At 38.8% G+C, this 15457-nt stretch overlaps 1 protein-coding gene across 3 annotated transcripts in view; it reads left to right on the top strand.

Moving 5' to 3' along the window:
- Positions 1–15457, top strand: part of LOC108270102 (connector enhancer of kinase suppressor of ras 3) — a 54389-nt gene that overhangs the window by 23302 nt on the left and 15630 nt on the right. For all 3 annotated transcript variants that reach the window (XM_017476441.2, XM_017476440.3, XM_017476439.3), the window contains exons 3-13: positions 560–762; positions 1942–2029; positions 4828–4869; positions 5488–5607; positions 5850–5909; positions 9996–10064; positions 10191–10337; positions 13551–13675; positions 14095–14279; positions 14398–14484; positions 14993–15243. In XM_017476441.2, coding sequence (XP_017331930.1) covers positions 560–762; positions 1942–2029; positions 4828–4869; positions 5488–5607; positions 5850–5909; positions 9996–10064; positions 10191–10337; positions 13551–13675; positions 14095–14279; positions 14398–14484; positions 14993–15243 — 1377 coding nt within the window. The remainder of the gene's footprint in view (positions 1–559; positions 763–1941; positions 2030–4827; positions 4870–5487; positions 5608–5849; positions 5910–9995; positions 10065–10190; positions 10338–13550; positions 13676–14094; positions 14280–14397; positions 14485–14992; positions 15244–15457) is intronic.

Below are 15457 nucleotides of genomic sequence, written 5' to 3'. Positions count from 1 at the left end.
TCCCTTGGCTATACCATTAAACCACAGGGTCTGGCTGCAGTGCAGCACTTTTTGTGAGCTGAGGTTTTTGCAGACAGGAGGCACCCCCTCGACCGTCCCAGTGCACTGGTTCAGATGTTCAGGACTCATTCTTTCCGAGGCCTGTTAAAAGAGCAGCGTTGACTGCCAGGTTTAGGATCTAAATTCAGCAACATACTGTTTGCCAGAAATCTGTGGGCTCTAAATAGGGTAATGCTGTTCTAAACACAGCAAATGGCTTACATTATCAGCTTGACCTCCTGATCATATTTGTTTTTTTTCAGTGCATCAAAATGGACAGGCTTAAACTACAGTAAATCCAGCTTACTCTTTTCATCAGTATTATTCATCTATTTGTATATAAGAAACTGGTTCAAATCAGCAGAATGGTTTCTTTGAAATCCAACCCTGTATTGCCATTCTTATACATTTCTTTTAAATTGTTTCAGCAGACATACATTAGAAATAATGATCTGCAAAATTCTGAAAATTAATTAATTACATTAATGTTCTTTGTATTGTTTCTGTATTTCCTCTGCAGAATTATGGTGTGGAAACAGATAAGTTGAAAAACCTAGTGGTGAAAATGAGAGCGGCATCCAGCAATCTACACATCAGTACGTCAGAGCGCAGGAAGATTTCTAGCTACGATGGCAACACCTCTCACAAACCCCCCAATGAGTTCCTCACCTCTGTGGTGGAGCTGATTGGTGCAGCGAAAAGCCTTCTCACATGGCTGGATAGGTATAATAATATATAAGATCTGCAAGACCTGCACATCAGTTTTTCAGAATAAAATACAGAATAGTCCGTATGTACAGTTTTCATGTGGTTAGCCTGTTTCTCTTTGGAAAGGAAGTATCTAATTGAATCAGATATTAATAGATATGTAAAGGGTGCATGAAAGATTCGCATGTACTACAGTGATTGCCAGCAGACACAGCAGGAGCAGGTCTTGAATTTCTGAGATTTTTTTTCACAAGAACATTCAAGGATGGATGAAACTAGTTATAGTCTCAGGTTGTTTCTGCAGATCCGCCTCTAGATAATGTCTCTAGACAGCAGAGCTCATCACCATAAATCGTCTTATATTGATTTCATTTTATTCATATGGATTAGAAAGTTAATCTGTTAATCACATATCAATGTGTTAACAGTTTAACACCAATCATAGTGCCGTATTACTTTCTCGAACAATTGCTTGAATTCTGTAATTTGCTGCGATTCAACTGAAATAATTGAGAAAGCTGTAATTGGTCTTTAAAATTCAGACTACTATAGGTTAAGTAACAAAGATTAGCACTAGGTTACAGTGCATTATATTTATCAAAAGTGGGAACTGCATTCAAAACAGAAGAGGCACTACGCTGTAGCAGACAATAACCATTTCTGTGATGTAGTATTGCAGTGAAATATTGGAAAGAAAGGCTAAGGAAAAATATTGTAACTGTAAGACCACTGCATTACACCTTGCAGTCGTCAAAGTTCTGTTAGTGTTTCCACAGAACATTGTGTTTTACAAATCCTGAGCCAAATCCAAAAATGTGTTGCAAACTGCTAGTCTAGAAATATCAAGAAATGTTGCTAGCCATAAAGCAAAGCTGATGATAGTTTGATTTAATCTTGATTGAGTAAGCGGTAGAAGATGGATGGATGGACAATTGTAGCAATAACTATAACTAACAGATTGGGTTTAGTCATATGGTAATCTCTGACATTGTGTGACAGGGTAGTTGTGGTTGACTTAGAAGAGAACAGGGAACAATGAAAGAGAACAGGATCTGTACCGCTGTTCCGTTTTAAGATTAATGTCCTTTTTTGTGTGTGTGTGTGTGTGTGTGTGTGTGTGTGTGTGTGTGTGTGTGTGTGTCTTGCTTGGTAAAGTACCTGAGTGTCTCATCTGTTGCTTTTTCACTATCACAGAACCCCTCTGACTGGGATCAGTGACTTCACCACTACCAAGAACAAGATCATTCAGCTTTGCTTGGAGTTGACCACCACAGTTCAACAGGTCTGCATTTGTTCTGTCCTGCTTCATTAAATGCCACTTAGATTTCTGCTATACATCGGTTGTCAGTGGCCACCGGTTGCCTGTGTGAGATTTCTGGGTTTACAAGTTTAACATGCCATGTGTATGTGCCTCGCCTTCCACTGTGAGGTTTCACTCTCTGTGCCTTCATTGCAGTGATAATTGCAGATACAGGAGGCATTTCCTCTTTGATAAGCACCTCTTGTTTTTACTGTATCAGGAAATGGATGTGTACATTTGCATTCAAATAATTCATTTAAGGTTATTATATAAGATGATTTAATAGCATGTTTGTTCTTCTTGTAAAATATTGAATTGTAATTGCATTCCGGTTTAGAAAGATCGCTCTACTGCTAGTTTACAATTTAAGTGTGTTGATGACATCTTCTGTCTGAGCTGGAGATTGTTATACTGGCTTTCAAAAAGGCCATCAGGGTCTTAACTTTTAAAAAGATTGGCTCCACTATTGTTTGGAAAGTGAGATTAGACGTGGTTTAAGTGAATTTCATTGTCAAGTTGGTAGCTAGCAGAAGGGTCAGGCTACACTGCACTTTTCTTGGATTAATCTGAGGTGAAGCAGTTCACATTGCTGTTAAGCAACAAATCTATGGGTTGGTCCTGTGTAACTGGTGGCTTTGGATAACAGACCTTGAATAGGATTGGTGTTCTATTTTGAATAAAAAATTGTATGGGAATTACATTAAAGTCTAATCTTCTCAAAATATTTTAGTGGGTAATAGAGCTGTTTTCATCACTAAGCAGGTTTCTGTTGTGCAGTGGTGGTGTGTTCTAAGACAAGTTGTGTCCTGTGTTGATATGTATGATTTAAGTTGGATCTGTCAACTCCAGGCATGATCGCAACTTGAAATATACCATCAGATCAGAAACATCAAATTTGATCCAATACTTTACCAGTATTTCAGGTCTGTTTCAGTCCCTTAAGTCAAGTCCTTCATTTTTATAGTCATTAACTTTTATATATCTATAATATATGAATCTTACTTTTCAGTATTTTCCTGATTTCCAGATCAGTGAGTTCAAAAATAGTGCTGTAATTGAGTAAATGTTCTTTTCAGTAGATGTATTCATTGTATATGGTTTGAGGGTCATGAGAGGGACATGTTAAAGCAAACCCCTGCTAGGACTCTGTAGCCCAGTCAAGAATTGAATACGGTGGGAAGAATTCATTTGGTTGCATGGTCGGTTAACAGGTATTAAGCATGACCGGTCATTGCAGTTTACAGTGGTAAGCACACATTAAAAGACGCAGCCCTGCCTCATCTCCCATGACCAAGAACAAGTAAAGACGCCTTATATTTTCCTCAAGCCAAAAAACTGCTCTAATTATCAACTGATGTGCTTCAATAAACTATGGGATGATGCAAAGAAGAATCTTAAAATTGGGCCGCTGTACAAATGGCATTATGTTCAGGTGTTGTGCCAGCACAGATTTCTCTGATTCCTTATTGCAGTCATGGACAAAGCCTCTCCAGTTTCATATCAGAAGCTGACTAGAGAGCCACCTGATCTCTATCAGCTGTTGTCTGATGACATCCATGACTCAGTTTCTTCTGTGTGTCCATGTCTGATCTATGGACTAGTGCCCACAAATGGGAAGTGAATATTTTCATCTGAGAAATCTGGCAGAAGATAGAAGCTCAACAGAGGGAGAAATTGAGTATGTGTATACTGATGTGTGGAAAGTCATGCTGAACTGGAGCATTTTAAAAAATAATGTGACTGTCACACATTCCTTCTCTTTGTGGTTATGAAAAATACTGTAGGAACTATGCATTTCAAGCCACATTCTTTCCTAAACCTCATATCAACTTCTTCTTTTTACTATTGAATCATGTTTAATGGAAACCCTTAGGTTTGGTGTCAAAAGGAAAAAAATATTTGTCAGTAGTATTACTGTGATATATTTAGCACAAAACAATTTCAAATACCTTTCGCAAGAAACAGACTCACAATATTTGTTCTGTTGGATAGTTGGATTATTTTGCTCAAATCTAATATCAATACATGGACTACAGCATCATACAAAGACACATCCAGTGATCCTGTTCGCTCTAAGAACTGAATCATGATTGTGGTACGACTTCACCATGTGACCATCATTACTCTGTGGTTAAGTGTGTGTGTGTGTGTGTGTGTGTGTGTGTGTGTGTGTGTGTGTGTGTGTGTGTGTGTGTGTGTGTGTGTGGCGCTACCAGCTGACAGACAGGTGCTCACTAGACATATGGACATATGACACTAAAGGCATTCTTCTGTTAGACAGGGGAGGTCTTACTGCCTATGGGGGTCAAGTTAACAGCCTCTGCTGTGTTGCCAAAAGTAATAAAGGCTGTGTAAACATTCAGTCTTTTAAGCATGTGCATCATATACACATAGAGACATTTACATTCCTCTGTCATAGATTATTTGATTATGGTTTATTTGAACTATTTAGAAATGCACCCAGTATAATATACTAGACCTTTAAGGCTGAAGATTACTGCAGATGTCTGCCGTTCTCTGAAAATGATTTACTACATGCCAGTCCCTTCTATTTTCTTCACACTGTAGTTGTCCTTCACGTCTTATGTAATTATGTTGTCTTACAGCTGACATGAGTATGTAATTCACGAGTCAAAGCTGTTTATTTGTGGCTGGAGCTCATCTTCCACTGCTATATCTGGATCACTAATTATATAAACACTACACTGACCCTGATTTACTGGTTATTACTTAGTTTAGATGCGCTCAGACTTTAACACTTTCTCATTTTTTCTTTGCAGGATTGCACTGTTTATGACATGGAGGAGAAGATTCTGGGAGTTGTAAGTATTTGATAGTAATGTTACTGAACAAGTACTGTCCCATTAATATTGATAAAGTAGCCCAGCATTGTTATTGCTGTGAAAGGCCCAGTGTAATCCTCTGCTAAGGGTTCCTGTTTAAATGCCACTGCCAAAGGCCCTCGCTGTCCATCACTGCTTCCTGTTAATGACATTCTCCGTACCTACTTCCCCTGTTGCTAGACTTCCCCCTTCTCACCCTGCACTTCAACAACCTCACTTCTTGTGGCCTTCTGACAACTATTTTCTTCCACAAATAACTGCATACACCCCCCTCCATGAAATATTTTGAGCAGTTATGCATGTATTGATAATGTGTTCATATTAAACTCTCCCCTATATGCATGTAGCATTACCACACAGTCCAGGAAAAGGTCACATTAGCAACTTTCTCCCTTTTCCCAGTATACACTAACCTTGATAAAATGCATTAACTTGAGCAAAATATTTCCCAATTGCAATCATCCATGATCAGTAGAATAGAGACAACTTGTCTGTGAAAGAATTCTCTTCTGGGAACTGATTCTTCCATTTGTTTCTAATGTGCCAGGATTCTCCTATCACATTGCTGCTAAACGATGTCCTCCTGTTGTTTTGTAGTCCAGGGTGCTAAATGATATCTGTGACCAGACTGTGAGAACAACCTCAGATCCTCTAATGAGCCAGTTGACATGCCTGGAGGAAGTGCAGCTGACCAACATCAAGCCAGGAGAAGGCCTGGTGAGCACTCATCACCCTCCTGTTTTTGTTAGACAAACATGAAAATTGTTCACATACCATACTTAAAGCGCTTCAATCACCTCAGCAGACATGATTCTGTCCATCATGGTTGTTATATTTCTGGCTGGCAAGTAAAGTACACCAAGTAAGCTTCAAGCATCCTGTTTACCTTTCAGGATTTATGTATTCCACAATGCCTTATGTCAACTCTGTCTCTTTCTGTTTTTCTCTCTTTCTCTCAGGGGATGTACATAAAATCTACCTATGATGGGCTTCATGTCATCACTGGCACAACTGAACATGTAAGATTGTGATTCAGCTTTGAGATGCCATCTGATGCTGGGGCTGGTATATATTTAGCCTTTCCTGACACAGTGTGTTGCATCAGCATGTTGAAAGTAGACAGAGCTTCTACTGTTTGGCACTTTGAGCAGTTTCATTGGACCTGCATTAAACACATACTTGGCTCATACAGTGGTCATACAGAAACTGAACTGAACTAAAAACACTGGAATATTAATATATTATATAAGTCACATATAGTACAGTGCTGTGAAAAAAGTATTTCCCCATCCTGATTTCTTCTGTTTTTGTGTATATCTCGTACTAAATTTTTTGAGAAACGAAAACAAAATCTAAGATAAAACAAAGGCAACCTGAGTAAACACAAAATTCACTTTTTAAATGATAATGTTAATTATTGAAGCAAAAAAATGTATCCAGTACCAACTGGGCCTGTGTGAAAATGTATTTGCCCCTCTAGTTACTAATTTCCCAAATCTATGAAACATCATTCATCAATGGGGTTCAGCTGGACTAGACACAACCAGGCCTGATTACTGCAAACCCTGTTCAATCAAATCTACACTTAAATAGAATTTTTTTCAACAGCATGAAGTTGGTTAAAAGGTTTTACTCAGTAACACACTATGCCAAAGTTGAAAGAAATTCCAGAAATGATGAGGAAAAAGGTGATTGAAATACATCAGTCTGGGAAGGGTTACAAAGCTTTATAAGCTGTCAAAGGCTTTGGGACTCCAAAGAACTACAGTGAGAGCCATTATCTCCAAATGAGGAAAAAAACAACTGAACAGTAGTGAACTTTCCCAAAAGTGGCTGACCTTCCAAAATTCCTCCAAGAGCACAGAAACAACTCATCCAGCAAGTCACAAAAGAGCCAAGGACAACATCAAAAGAACTACAGGCTTCTCTTGCATCAATAAAGGTCACTGTTCATGACTCCACTATCAGAAAGACACTGGGCAAGAATGGCATCCATGGAAGAGTGGCGAGGTGAAAATTGCTGCTAACCCAGAAGAACATTAAGGTTTCAGTCCCCAAATTGAAACTCAAGTGCAACTGGATTATGCAGCAAGACAATGATCCAAAGCATAAGCATCCAATGTCCACCTCTGAATAGCTCCAAAAAAAGCTAAATTAAAGTTTTGGAGTGGCCTAGTCAAAGTTTCGACTTGAACCAATTGAGATGCTGTGGCAGGACCTTAAACAGGCAGTTCATGTTCAAAAACAATCCAATGTGGCTGACCTAAAGCAGTTCTGCAAAGAAGACTGGGCCAGAATTCCACCACAGTGCGGTGAAAGACTGAGCTCCAGTTATTGAAAGCGTTTGGTTGCAGTTATTGCTGCTAAAGACAGCACAGCCAGATTTAAGGGGGCAATTAGTTTTTCACATAGGTGATTGGTATTGGATTATTGTTTTTTTGGTGGCAATAAAATAAATAAATAACCGGTATTGTAGTTTGCTCAGGTTGCCTTTGTTTTATGTCTTATTTCATTTGAAAATCTAAAACTATTTAGTATGGGATATACACCACAACAGAAAAAATCAGCTGTAAATGCAATTACTTCTCCTTTTACATCAAGAGCACAGACATGGATTTTAATCTACGTCTCTAATAAGAGGAGTTTATTTGGCCATTATTTGCATTTTTCCATAACAGCCATAATAATTTACATACCTCCTGCTTCTTTATGTCCCAATTTCTCTGCTCATTAAATTGTTTATTAGAACCATTCATGTTTAATTATATATGCATATGTTTCTGTGGTTTTTGTGGGTTTGGGTCTTTTTTCAGTTTTACATTATTTCTCTCCAAATCCTGTCGGTATGGCAACATTGATGTTGTACACAACCATTTGTTGGCATGTGCCAAACAGAAGAGAGGGAGGGGTAAGAAAATGGTGGGGTGTGAGAAAACCTCCCCCTCTTTGTGGGTGGCAGAGTCCATATTTATGGGGAATGCATTAGCATACTAGTATAACCACAGTTCCTTTAGGCTGAAACAGAAGAATGCATTTAGACAGGCCAAGATAATCCATAAAGATTTCTCTCCTTCCTGAACTGCTGACAAATTTCTCACAACTTCAGCCATTGTCACAATCTGCAGCTCCTCTCAAAAACTTCCCACGTCTGTGCAATGAATCATCCACCTTTAATCATCCTATGACTAATTACAGTTAATGAATCATACTGACATTTGCCAGGCTGGTGTTGCTCAATCTCCCACTTGTTTACCATCAACATTTAAAATTTTAGCCTTCTTTATAGTGATGGTAAGCTCTGTGAAATATGTTTTGCTTCAAGCATACACTATATGTGGGCAATTTCACAAAACCCATGTGTGTGCCAGCCTGGGAAAACCCTTCACATGGTCAGATTTTGACATTTTCTACTGTATATATCGAGAAAATCAGTGTTTCCTGAACTGAAATGTTTGTCCTTTGCATGTAATGTTCTAGCATTTTAAAGTCTGGTTAAAAGTGAAAAGGGGGGAAAATGCATTTTAATGTTTGCATTTTGATTGCTGGATTCTTATTACAGATGAATTGAGTAGACTTATGGCTCTTTCACTACAGCATGTAGCTGTTCAATAACTTCATTTAAAGCATAACATTTAATGTGTTGGGAAATAACACTTGTTTAACAAGGTTTTAGATATCTTAAAGTCTAGTTAACACTACACAGTGACACATTTTTCTCAGTCTGTGAGTGAGTGCAGAGGTTCTGATATTTTCATGCATGTTTGATTTTCCCACTGATGAATCTTGTAGTGTGAACTCCTCTCAGATTAGTTGCAAGAACAGCAATGAGAAACAATCAATGAGAGCAGATTATACACCGCAGATCCCTGAACCCAGTTTATCATTAGTCTTGTGTGGAAGTACAAGGATAAAATGTAAACACAATAATATTGCTTCTGTAAGAAAGGATTTGGCATGTCATACCCAAAATGATTGTTAGGAACAGTTAAAAAAAAAAAAAAAAAAAAAAGATTATTCATGCCAGCACGTTTCTTTTCACTATACTCTGCCCACATCTCCCCAAGCAATATTTCCACTTATTTCCAACATTTTCTCTTATTTCTCTTTCTTTTGTTTCTATACAAATTAGTAACAGTAGCATGATAGACTGTGCGAAAGCAGGATTTCGGGATCAGGTGTGCTTTGGCAGGGATCTCCCCAGGTAGAAGATCACTTCAGCTGCATGTGATTGTATAGTGCACACATCTCTACACCACCACTGATTGTAAGTGATTCAATTTGTGTAGTGTGAAAGGGTCAGAGATGCGAAGATTTTGTTGTGTAGTGTACATTCAGCCTTAGGCCACGTGGTCTGAATTACAGGCTGAATTACAATCAGTGGTGTTGTAGAGATGTGTGCACTATACAATCACGTGGTAAATGGTCTGCACTTATATAGCTCTTTTTTAACCTTAGCGGTTCCAGAGCACTTTACACTGTGTCTCATTCACCTATTCACACACTCACACACCAATGGTAGCAGAGCGGCCATGCAAGGCGTTAACTTGCCATCGGGAGCAACTTAAACAGCAACTTAAACAGGGGTTCAGTGTCTTGCCCAACAACACTTCGGAGTCATGTGGGCTGGGAATCGAACCTCCAACCCTACGATTAGTGGACAACCCACTCTACCACCTGAGCCACAGCTGCTCCATCTGCAGCTGAAGTGATCTTTTACCTGGAGAAATCCCTGCTAAAGCACACCTGATCCCCAAATCCTGCTTTCTCACAAACTGTCTATCATGCGACTGGTAGCTGTTAGATTGTTAGCTCCTTAAGTAACGTAATAATTGGAGGATAATAGTCGAGGTAAGATAAGTTAATAATAGAAAAAAATTCTATGCCATTTTGTTGTAATGTACTTATGGTTTCTTAAAGTTGATGAAAAACCCAATTTTGGACGAAAAACCCACCAGTTTTTCCCAGGCTGTCACACATATTCATTTATTTAAACAGTCTTTGGATGTATTTTAACTGCACTTTGTTGATTTATTTGAGTGCATGTGTGCATCAGATTGTGCTGACTAAAAGGCTGTTTCTTTTTGCTCCAAATTTTATGCTCCTAGTCTCCAGCAGACTTGTCTCGCAAGATCCACGCAGGTGATGAGGTGATCCAAGTGAACCAGCAGACTGTGGTAAGGGCCTCTCTGCTCTCACCACCTCTCACACAGCCTCAATTTTCCAAACATCCACTCTAATGCTTCTGGGCTCTCAGTCATGGCTGTAAGATTTTGTGTGTTTGCATGTGTTTCCTTCTGCAGGTGGGCTGGCAGCTAAAGAACCTGGTGGATAAGTTAAGGGAGGACCCTAAAGGAGTGGTGCTGCTGCTGAAGAAGAGGCCAGCAGGCACATCTGGCTTCACACCCGCACCGCTTAAAAACATGCGGTGGAAACCCCCTCAGGCACAAGTCAGTTTTTTCTCAGTCATCAACACTCTCATGTCTCTTACTCTAGTTTCCATCCAATTGTATATATGCAAATTGTTATGGAAATTTTGAATCTGCACACAAGAGCATTTGAATATGTCAGAAATATCATGGAAAAGAAACACACAGGTTTATGCACATGGCTGAAGTGGAAAAACTACATTTCTCATAGAGAAGGTGATATTATACAATATCGGGAACTTGAGATGACGTGGCAAATATGTGTTCCAGTCCTTTCATGACTGGTTTTGCTAGCAGATTTTTGTTTGTCGTCATGTTGGTCTTCTTTGAGATAGTCCCTTAAGAGTAGTTTCTGGTAGAGGTAAATTTGGTCCACCAACAAGAACTCCTGTAGTGAAATTCTGTTACTCTGCCTAGTAGGATTTTCTTGTTAGCAGCGTTAGCACCTGTGAAATAGGTATTGCTTGTCTGTATTTTTACATACATCTTTCTCTCACTCACAATTTTTCTATTTCTCTCCCTCATTCCTAGAGAGTTATTTCTTTACTATAACATGTTCCTCATCATCTACACAGCATTATCCCGAAGTTCTAAATCAGGGTACAATAGGTTTGGACAGAGCAGCCTACTTAGTCTGAGGTGATTTTTATCAAAGTGTTACTTTATTACTTTTGCAAACCCACAGTGTTGTGAACTTTTTTCAGTTAATGAGCATTAAATCATTTGCAGCTAAAGTCCTCGGCACCACCACAAGACTTTATCTTAGGGTACGTTTACACGACAACGATGTACTAAAAACGGAAATGTTTTTACTTTTCATTTTTTGAAAGGTTTCACATACAGTCAACGACGTTGTCAAAATGATACCTGTTCACACAGATCCGTGATGATTTGATTAAAATGATTAAAACCGCTGTGCATGACGGGTCAGTAGCTGGCGATGTCACTTACTAAAGAAATACTACGTGCATGCGCATATAAGCATTCATGTCAAAATGTCCACCATATTGATCAGGGCAAGACTGCCCTGTAAACAAATACAAGTAAACGGTGCAACTGCGGTTTTTCTGCATAAAAAAAGCACAATAACGATTTCAATGGTTTATGATCTATGTGGAGAACAAAATAGTATGTCTCCAGTTACTTAGTATCTCGACAATTAGACTTGGAAAATTATTCATTTTCATAAGGAATTGTGAAAACTCACGCTTGTCAATCATAGATTTGGCTTATTTTTCTTGGTTAATAAATGCTGAGACATCCCTAATGTAATATAATTTAATGTACATGAAATGTGCATAAAGGTTTTATCATTATGTAAATGGTTTATTTGTCTTCAACCCCATCTTTTAGCTTTTCTTGTGCTCCAAGTCAGAATTCTGTTCTGACAGAAAAAATCGAAATAGTGCGAATAGTGAGACACTGGCAGTCAGTCTGCTTTCTATATTTTATTAGCAATAAAAGGATACAGGTATACTCCAAAACAGACAATTACAAAGATAATTATAATGTTTTTAATATCCTTCGTCGGCGTAGATGTGGGTTAATAATTTGGCGTATGTAACAAATGCTGGGCATTGTAGTGATGCAGTAAATCTACACTTTGCTGGAGAAGCATCAATAAACTCAAAATCAGCGGAGTTTGTAGTTTTGAATGTGCCACGTGTTGTTTTGAAGTACTTGCGCGTATGCCTATAGACTGAACACGTAATATATGCGCGCATGACGTCATTTGTTTTCACAGATTTTCATTTTTGTATGATTTACATGGAGGAGATAACAGCATCGTTTTCAAAAACTTGCACTTTGAGACCCGTTTTGAAAAGTTCACTTTTTCAGGCCTCAAAACGCCGTTGTCATGTAAATGAACAGTCAAACCCTGTAAAAAGTTTTCCGTTTTTAGTTCAAAACGTTGTTGTGTAAACGGCCCTTTAGACTCTTTGTGTAAACAATTCATTTCTGATCACTACCAAGCAGAACAATAACAGGGTCATTTCACAGTGTGGTGTTAATTGTGATGGATACACTTTAGATATTACTCCCTATAGATCAGATATCATCATTCTGTACATTCCACAAGGTTCACAACTGTAAAGATGTACTGGTGGAAATGCTCCACATACTCCCTAAGTTTCACATTGGCTTGGTTTTTTGTCCTGCTCTTTTTGAAAAATCTGCCACTGCATTGTTTTGTGTAAGTCCATTCATAAGCGTTGTATAGTATAGTACTCATCCTCCTTAAACAGGAACAGACACACCTGTTTTTTGTCCAAACATGATCTTGGTTTCTACAGTTCTCCAGCAAACTGTGTGTTTAAAGATTTATGTAGAGATAATCTCATTCAAGACCTGCATTTTTAGAAAAATGTAGGCTTTTGGAGCTGTCCAGGCCTGACTCTATTGCTTTTTGGAAACAAAGAGCTGTTATAATCCAGCAGTCTGGTTGGCAATGAGATATACCTCCTCCGGTGTCTCCACACCCCGCTGAGACACCATCAGAGCAAGCCATCACAGTCCTGAAGAATGATCCCTAAATAACAGAGCCTCTGATTACACACAGGCTTCTCTGGACATGTTAGGATCACTTTTGATTAAGGTGTCAAAATTTCAAGTGGTAGATATTACATTTCAACAAGGTTGCACTGTACAAGGTGTGTAGACGGATCACACATGAGGAATCAGAGAGGCGATTTCTTGTTTTCATCTGTGGCTTTGTCAGTCAAGATGACAATGCATCCCATTTATCACAAAGATAATGTGCTGCTCACCAGACACATTAAGCTCTTATTTCATTTTCTTATTTGAATCCTCTTTGTAGTGGATCTGCCCCTGTTATTAAACACTATTGCATTCTGGCAATGCATCATTTCAAACCACCTGCGGTATAGTAATGTGTCTAACTCTAGGAATAGACATTTTTGTTCTTGACTCTGTCATGAGAACATTTCAGTTACAGAATTAGGGACTTTGCCCTGAGTTCTGCCTGCAGACATACACTGCAGAATACAGTGATGTTTGAGACAGGGGCCCACTAATAGGCAGCATAAGATTAAGAAATGAATGAAAAGGAATTTGGGAAAGGCAACAGTGGAACCGCAGTAACTGTAAGCGTAAAATAATACTCTTTGAATGTACAATCAGTCCTCCATTAATCAGAACAGATTTTGTCTATTTGTTGGTATGTGGAATGGATATAATAAACTCATCTCTTGATAACTGTCTCATGTCCTCTAGAGCTCCTCTTCACCCAGTAAAACCCAGTCACCTGACAGCAGCACTGGATCTACCAGCAGGAAACAGAAACCAGCCATCTTGGACTTGTACATCCCTCCACCTCCATCAGTGCCTTACATGCCACGGTGAGAGAAACAGAGAGAGTAGGAGAGAGAGATTAAGAGACTTAGTTACATTCCTTAGGGTTAATGAGTGTACCTCAATGTCCCCTCCTTTTGTCACTAAAGCGTTAAACCTTCTCTGCATTCCCTTCCGCTTTGCTTCCTTTCTCTCATAGCTTACTTAAGCCAGCACTCAGCCAGCATGAGTGAAAAAGCCCTCTTATCTTCTTTCCATCTTCTTCCATTACTTCTGCCAGTATTTCTGTTCTATGGCTTTAAACTCTTCTGTACTGTGTTTGTATTAAGCAATATATCACATTCCAGCTTTTCAATTGTCCTTTCTTTAACGAAACATGAAATGGATTGCTCCTGATTTTATCACATTGGTTAGCTGTATAATTAATTTCCCTTGAATAAGTAAATCAACATTTTTTTTGCCACAGGGATGTGAGGACCAGCTCGTTCAGCAGCATTAACAGCAGACCTAAAGGCTCTGAGTCGCCCAACTCCTTCCTGGATAAGGAGAGCCGCCGGCGCATCACCATCACAGACCATGACAAGCTGGCTGTCTACCCTGTGGAGGCCAATGTGGTGCAAACTCGGCTTAGGGAGAGAAACTCTTCATATGGTCAGCACATTTATTGTTAACATCAGTGGTATAATTTAATATTTCAAAGAGTTCACCATGTTGCAAATTCTTGGACTTGTCGGTTCTCCTTTATTCCTCATGTATTTCTGCAATCCAGGTAAACCACGGCCTCTCTCCATGCCAGCAGAAACAAGTCTAAGTGTGACAGACCCGTACGCCAGGCCCTGGACACAAGGAAGGAAAGGTATGTGGTGTGCAAAGACAACAGCATCCACCTGTTTCATGTCAGTTTTTAATATGAGATTTAGTCCAAGCATAAGAAAATGTAAATAGAAATGCTGTATGTATATTATATATATATATATATATATATATATATATATATATATATATATATATATATATATATATATATATATATATATATATATATATATATATATATAATATTAATACACATGCTTGAAATGAAAAGTTGCTTGAAAGAGATTATGCAATATAAAGTGACTGTAATGACCTAGGAAAAATTGTGACTTTTGTTTCCATCATATGAAAGAAATATAAAAAAAATGAATCACATTAGTTTTTGTGTGATTAAAACTCAGTCTCACTGTATAGTCTTCAGTTATTGTGCCAGATGATTGATAATTCTTTTAACCTTGGATCAGTTTAAATAAAGATTGTTTTCCTCCATTTTCTTACAAGCATCCTCTGATTTTCTCCTATGCTTTATCTTTTCTCATACTTTGTAGGTGAGGATCTCTTGTACAGATACCTCAGCAATGAGCGCATCCCCACTATAGCCGAGGAAGTGCCTGCTATGGGGCGCTCGTACAAATCTACAGAAGAGCGATCTGTACGAGGTGTAGATCACGTCCGGAACAGCCAGTTTCTCGTCAGTGTAGACCTCCACAACAACGCCACCATCCCTTATCAGCAGGACTTTGCCAAAAACGCTATGACATCCACTCCAAAAAGACCCCCTGCGGAGCCCTCGCTACTGGTCAGTTGGATCACCAGGCTAAAGCTACTGACTCATTAATGTCACTTTGCTCTGTCCAGCTGTCCTGCCCCTTCTCCTTTCTTCTTTCTTCTCATTCCTACCCTAAGTCTGCTTCCTTGTCTAACTGATTTTCTGCCCCAAACTGCTTTTTTCACTATTTAACTTCACTGCCTTATAGAATGATTGATAGAAAATGGCCATACAAATTTCTTAT

Source organism: Ictalurus punctatus, chromosome 9 (assembly GCF_001660625.3).
Source record: "Ictalurus punctatus breed USDA103 chromosome 9, Coco_2.0, whole genome shotgun sequence".
Classification (NCBI taxonomy): domain Eukaryota; kingdom Metazoa; phylum Chordata; class Actinopteri; order Siluriformes; family Ictaluridae; genus Ictalurus; species Ictalurus punctatus.
Note: the sequence above shows the minus strand (reverse complement) of the source record. Positions and strands in the feature narration are given on the sequence as shown.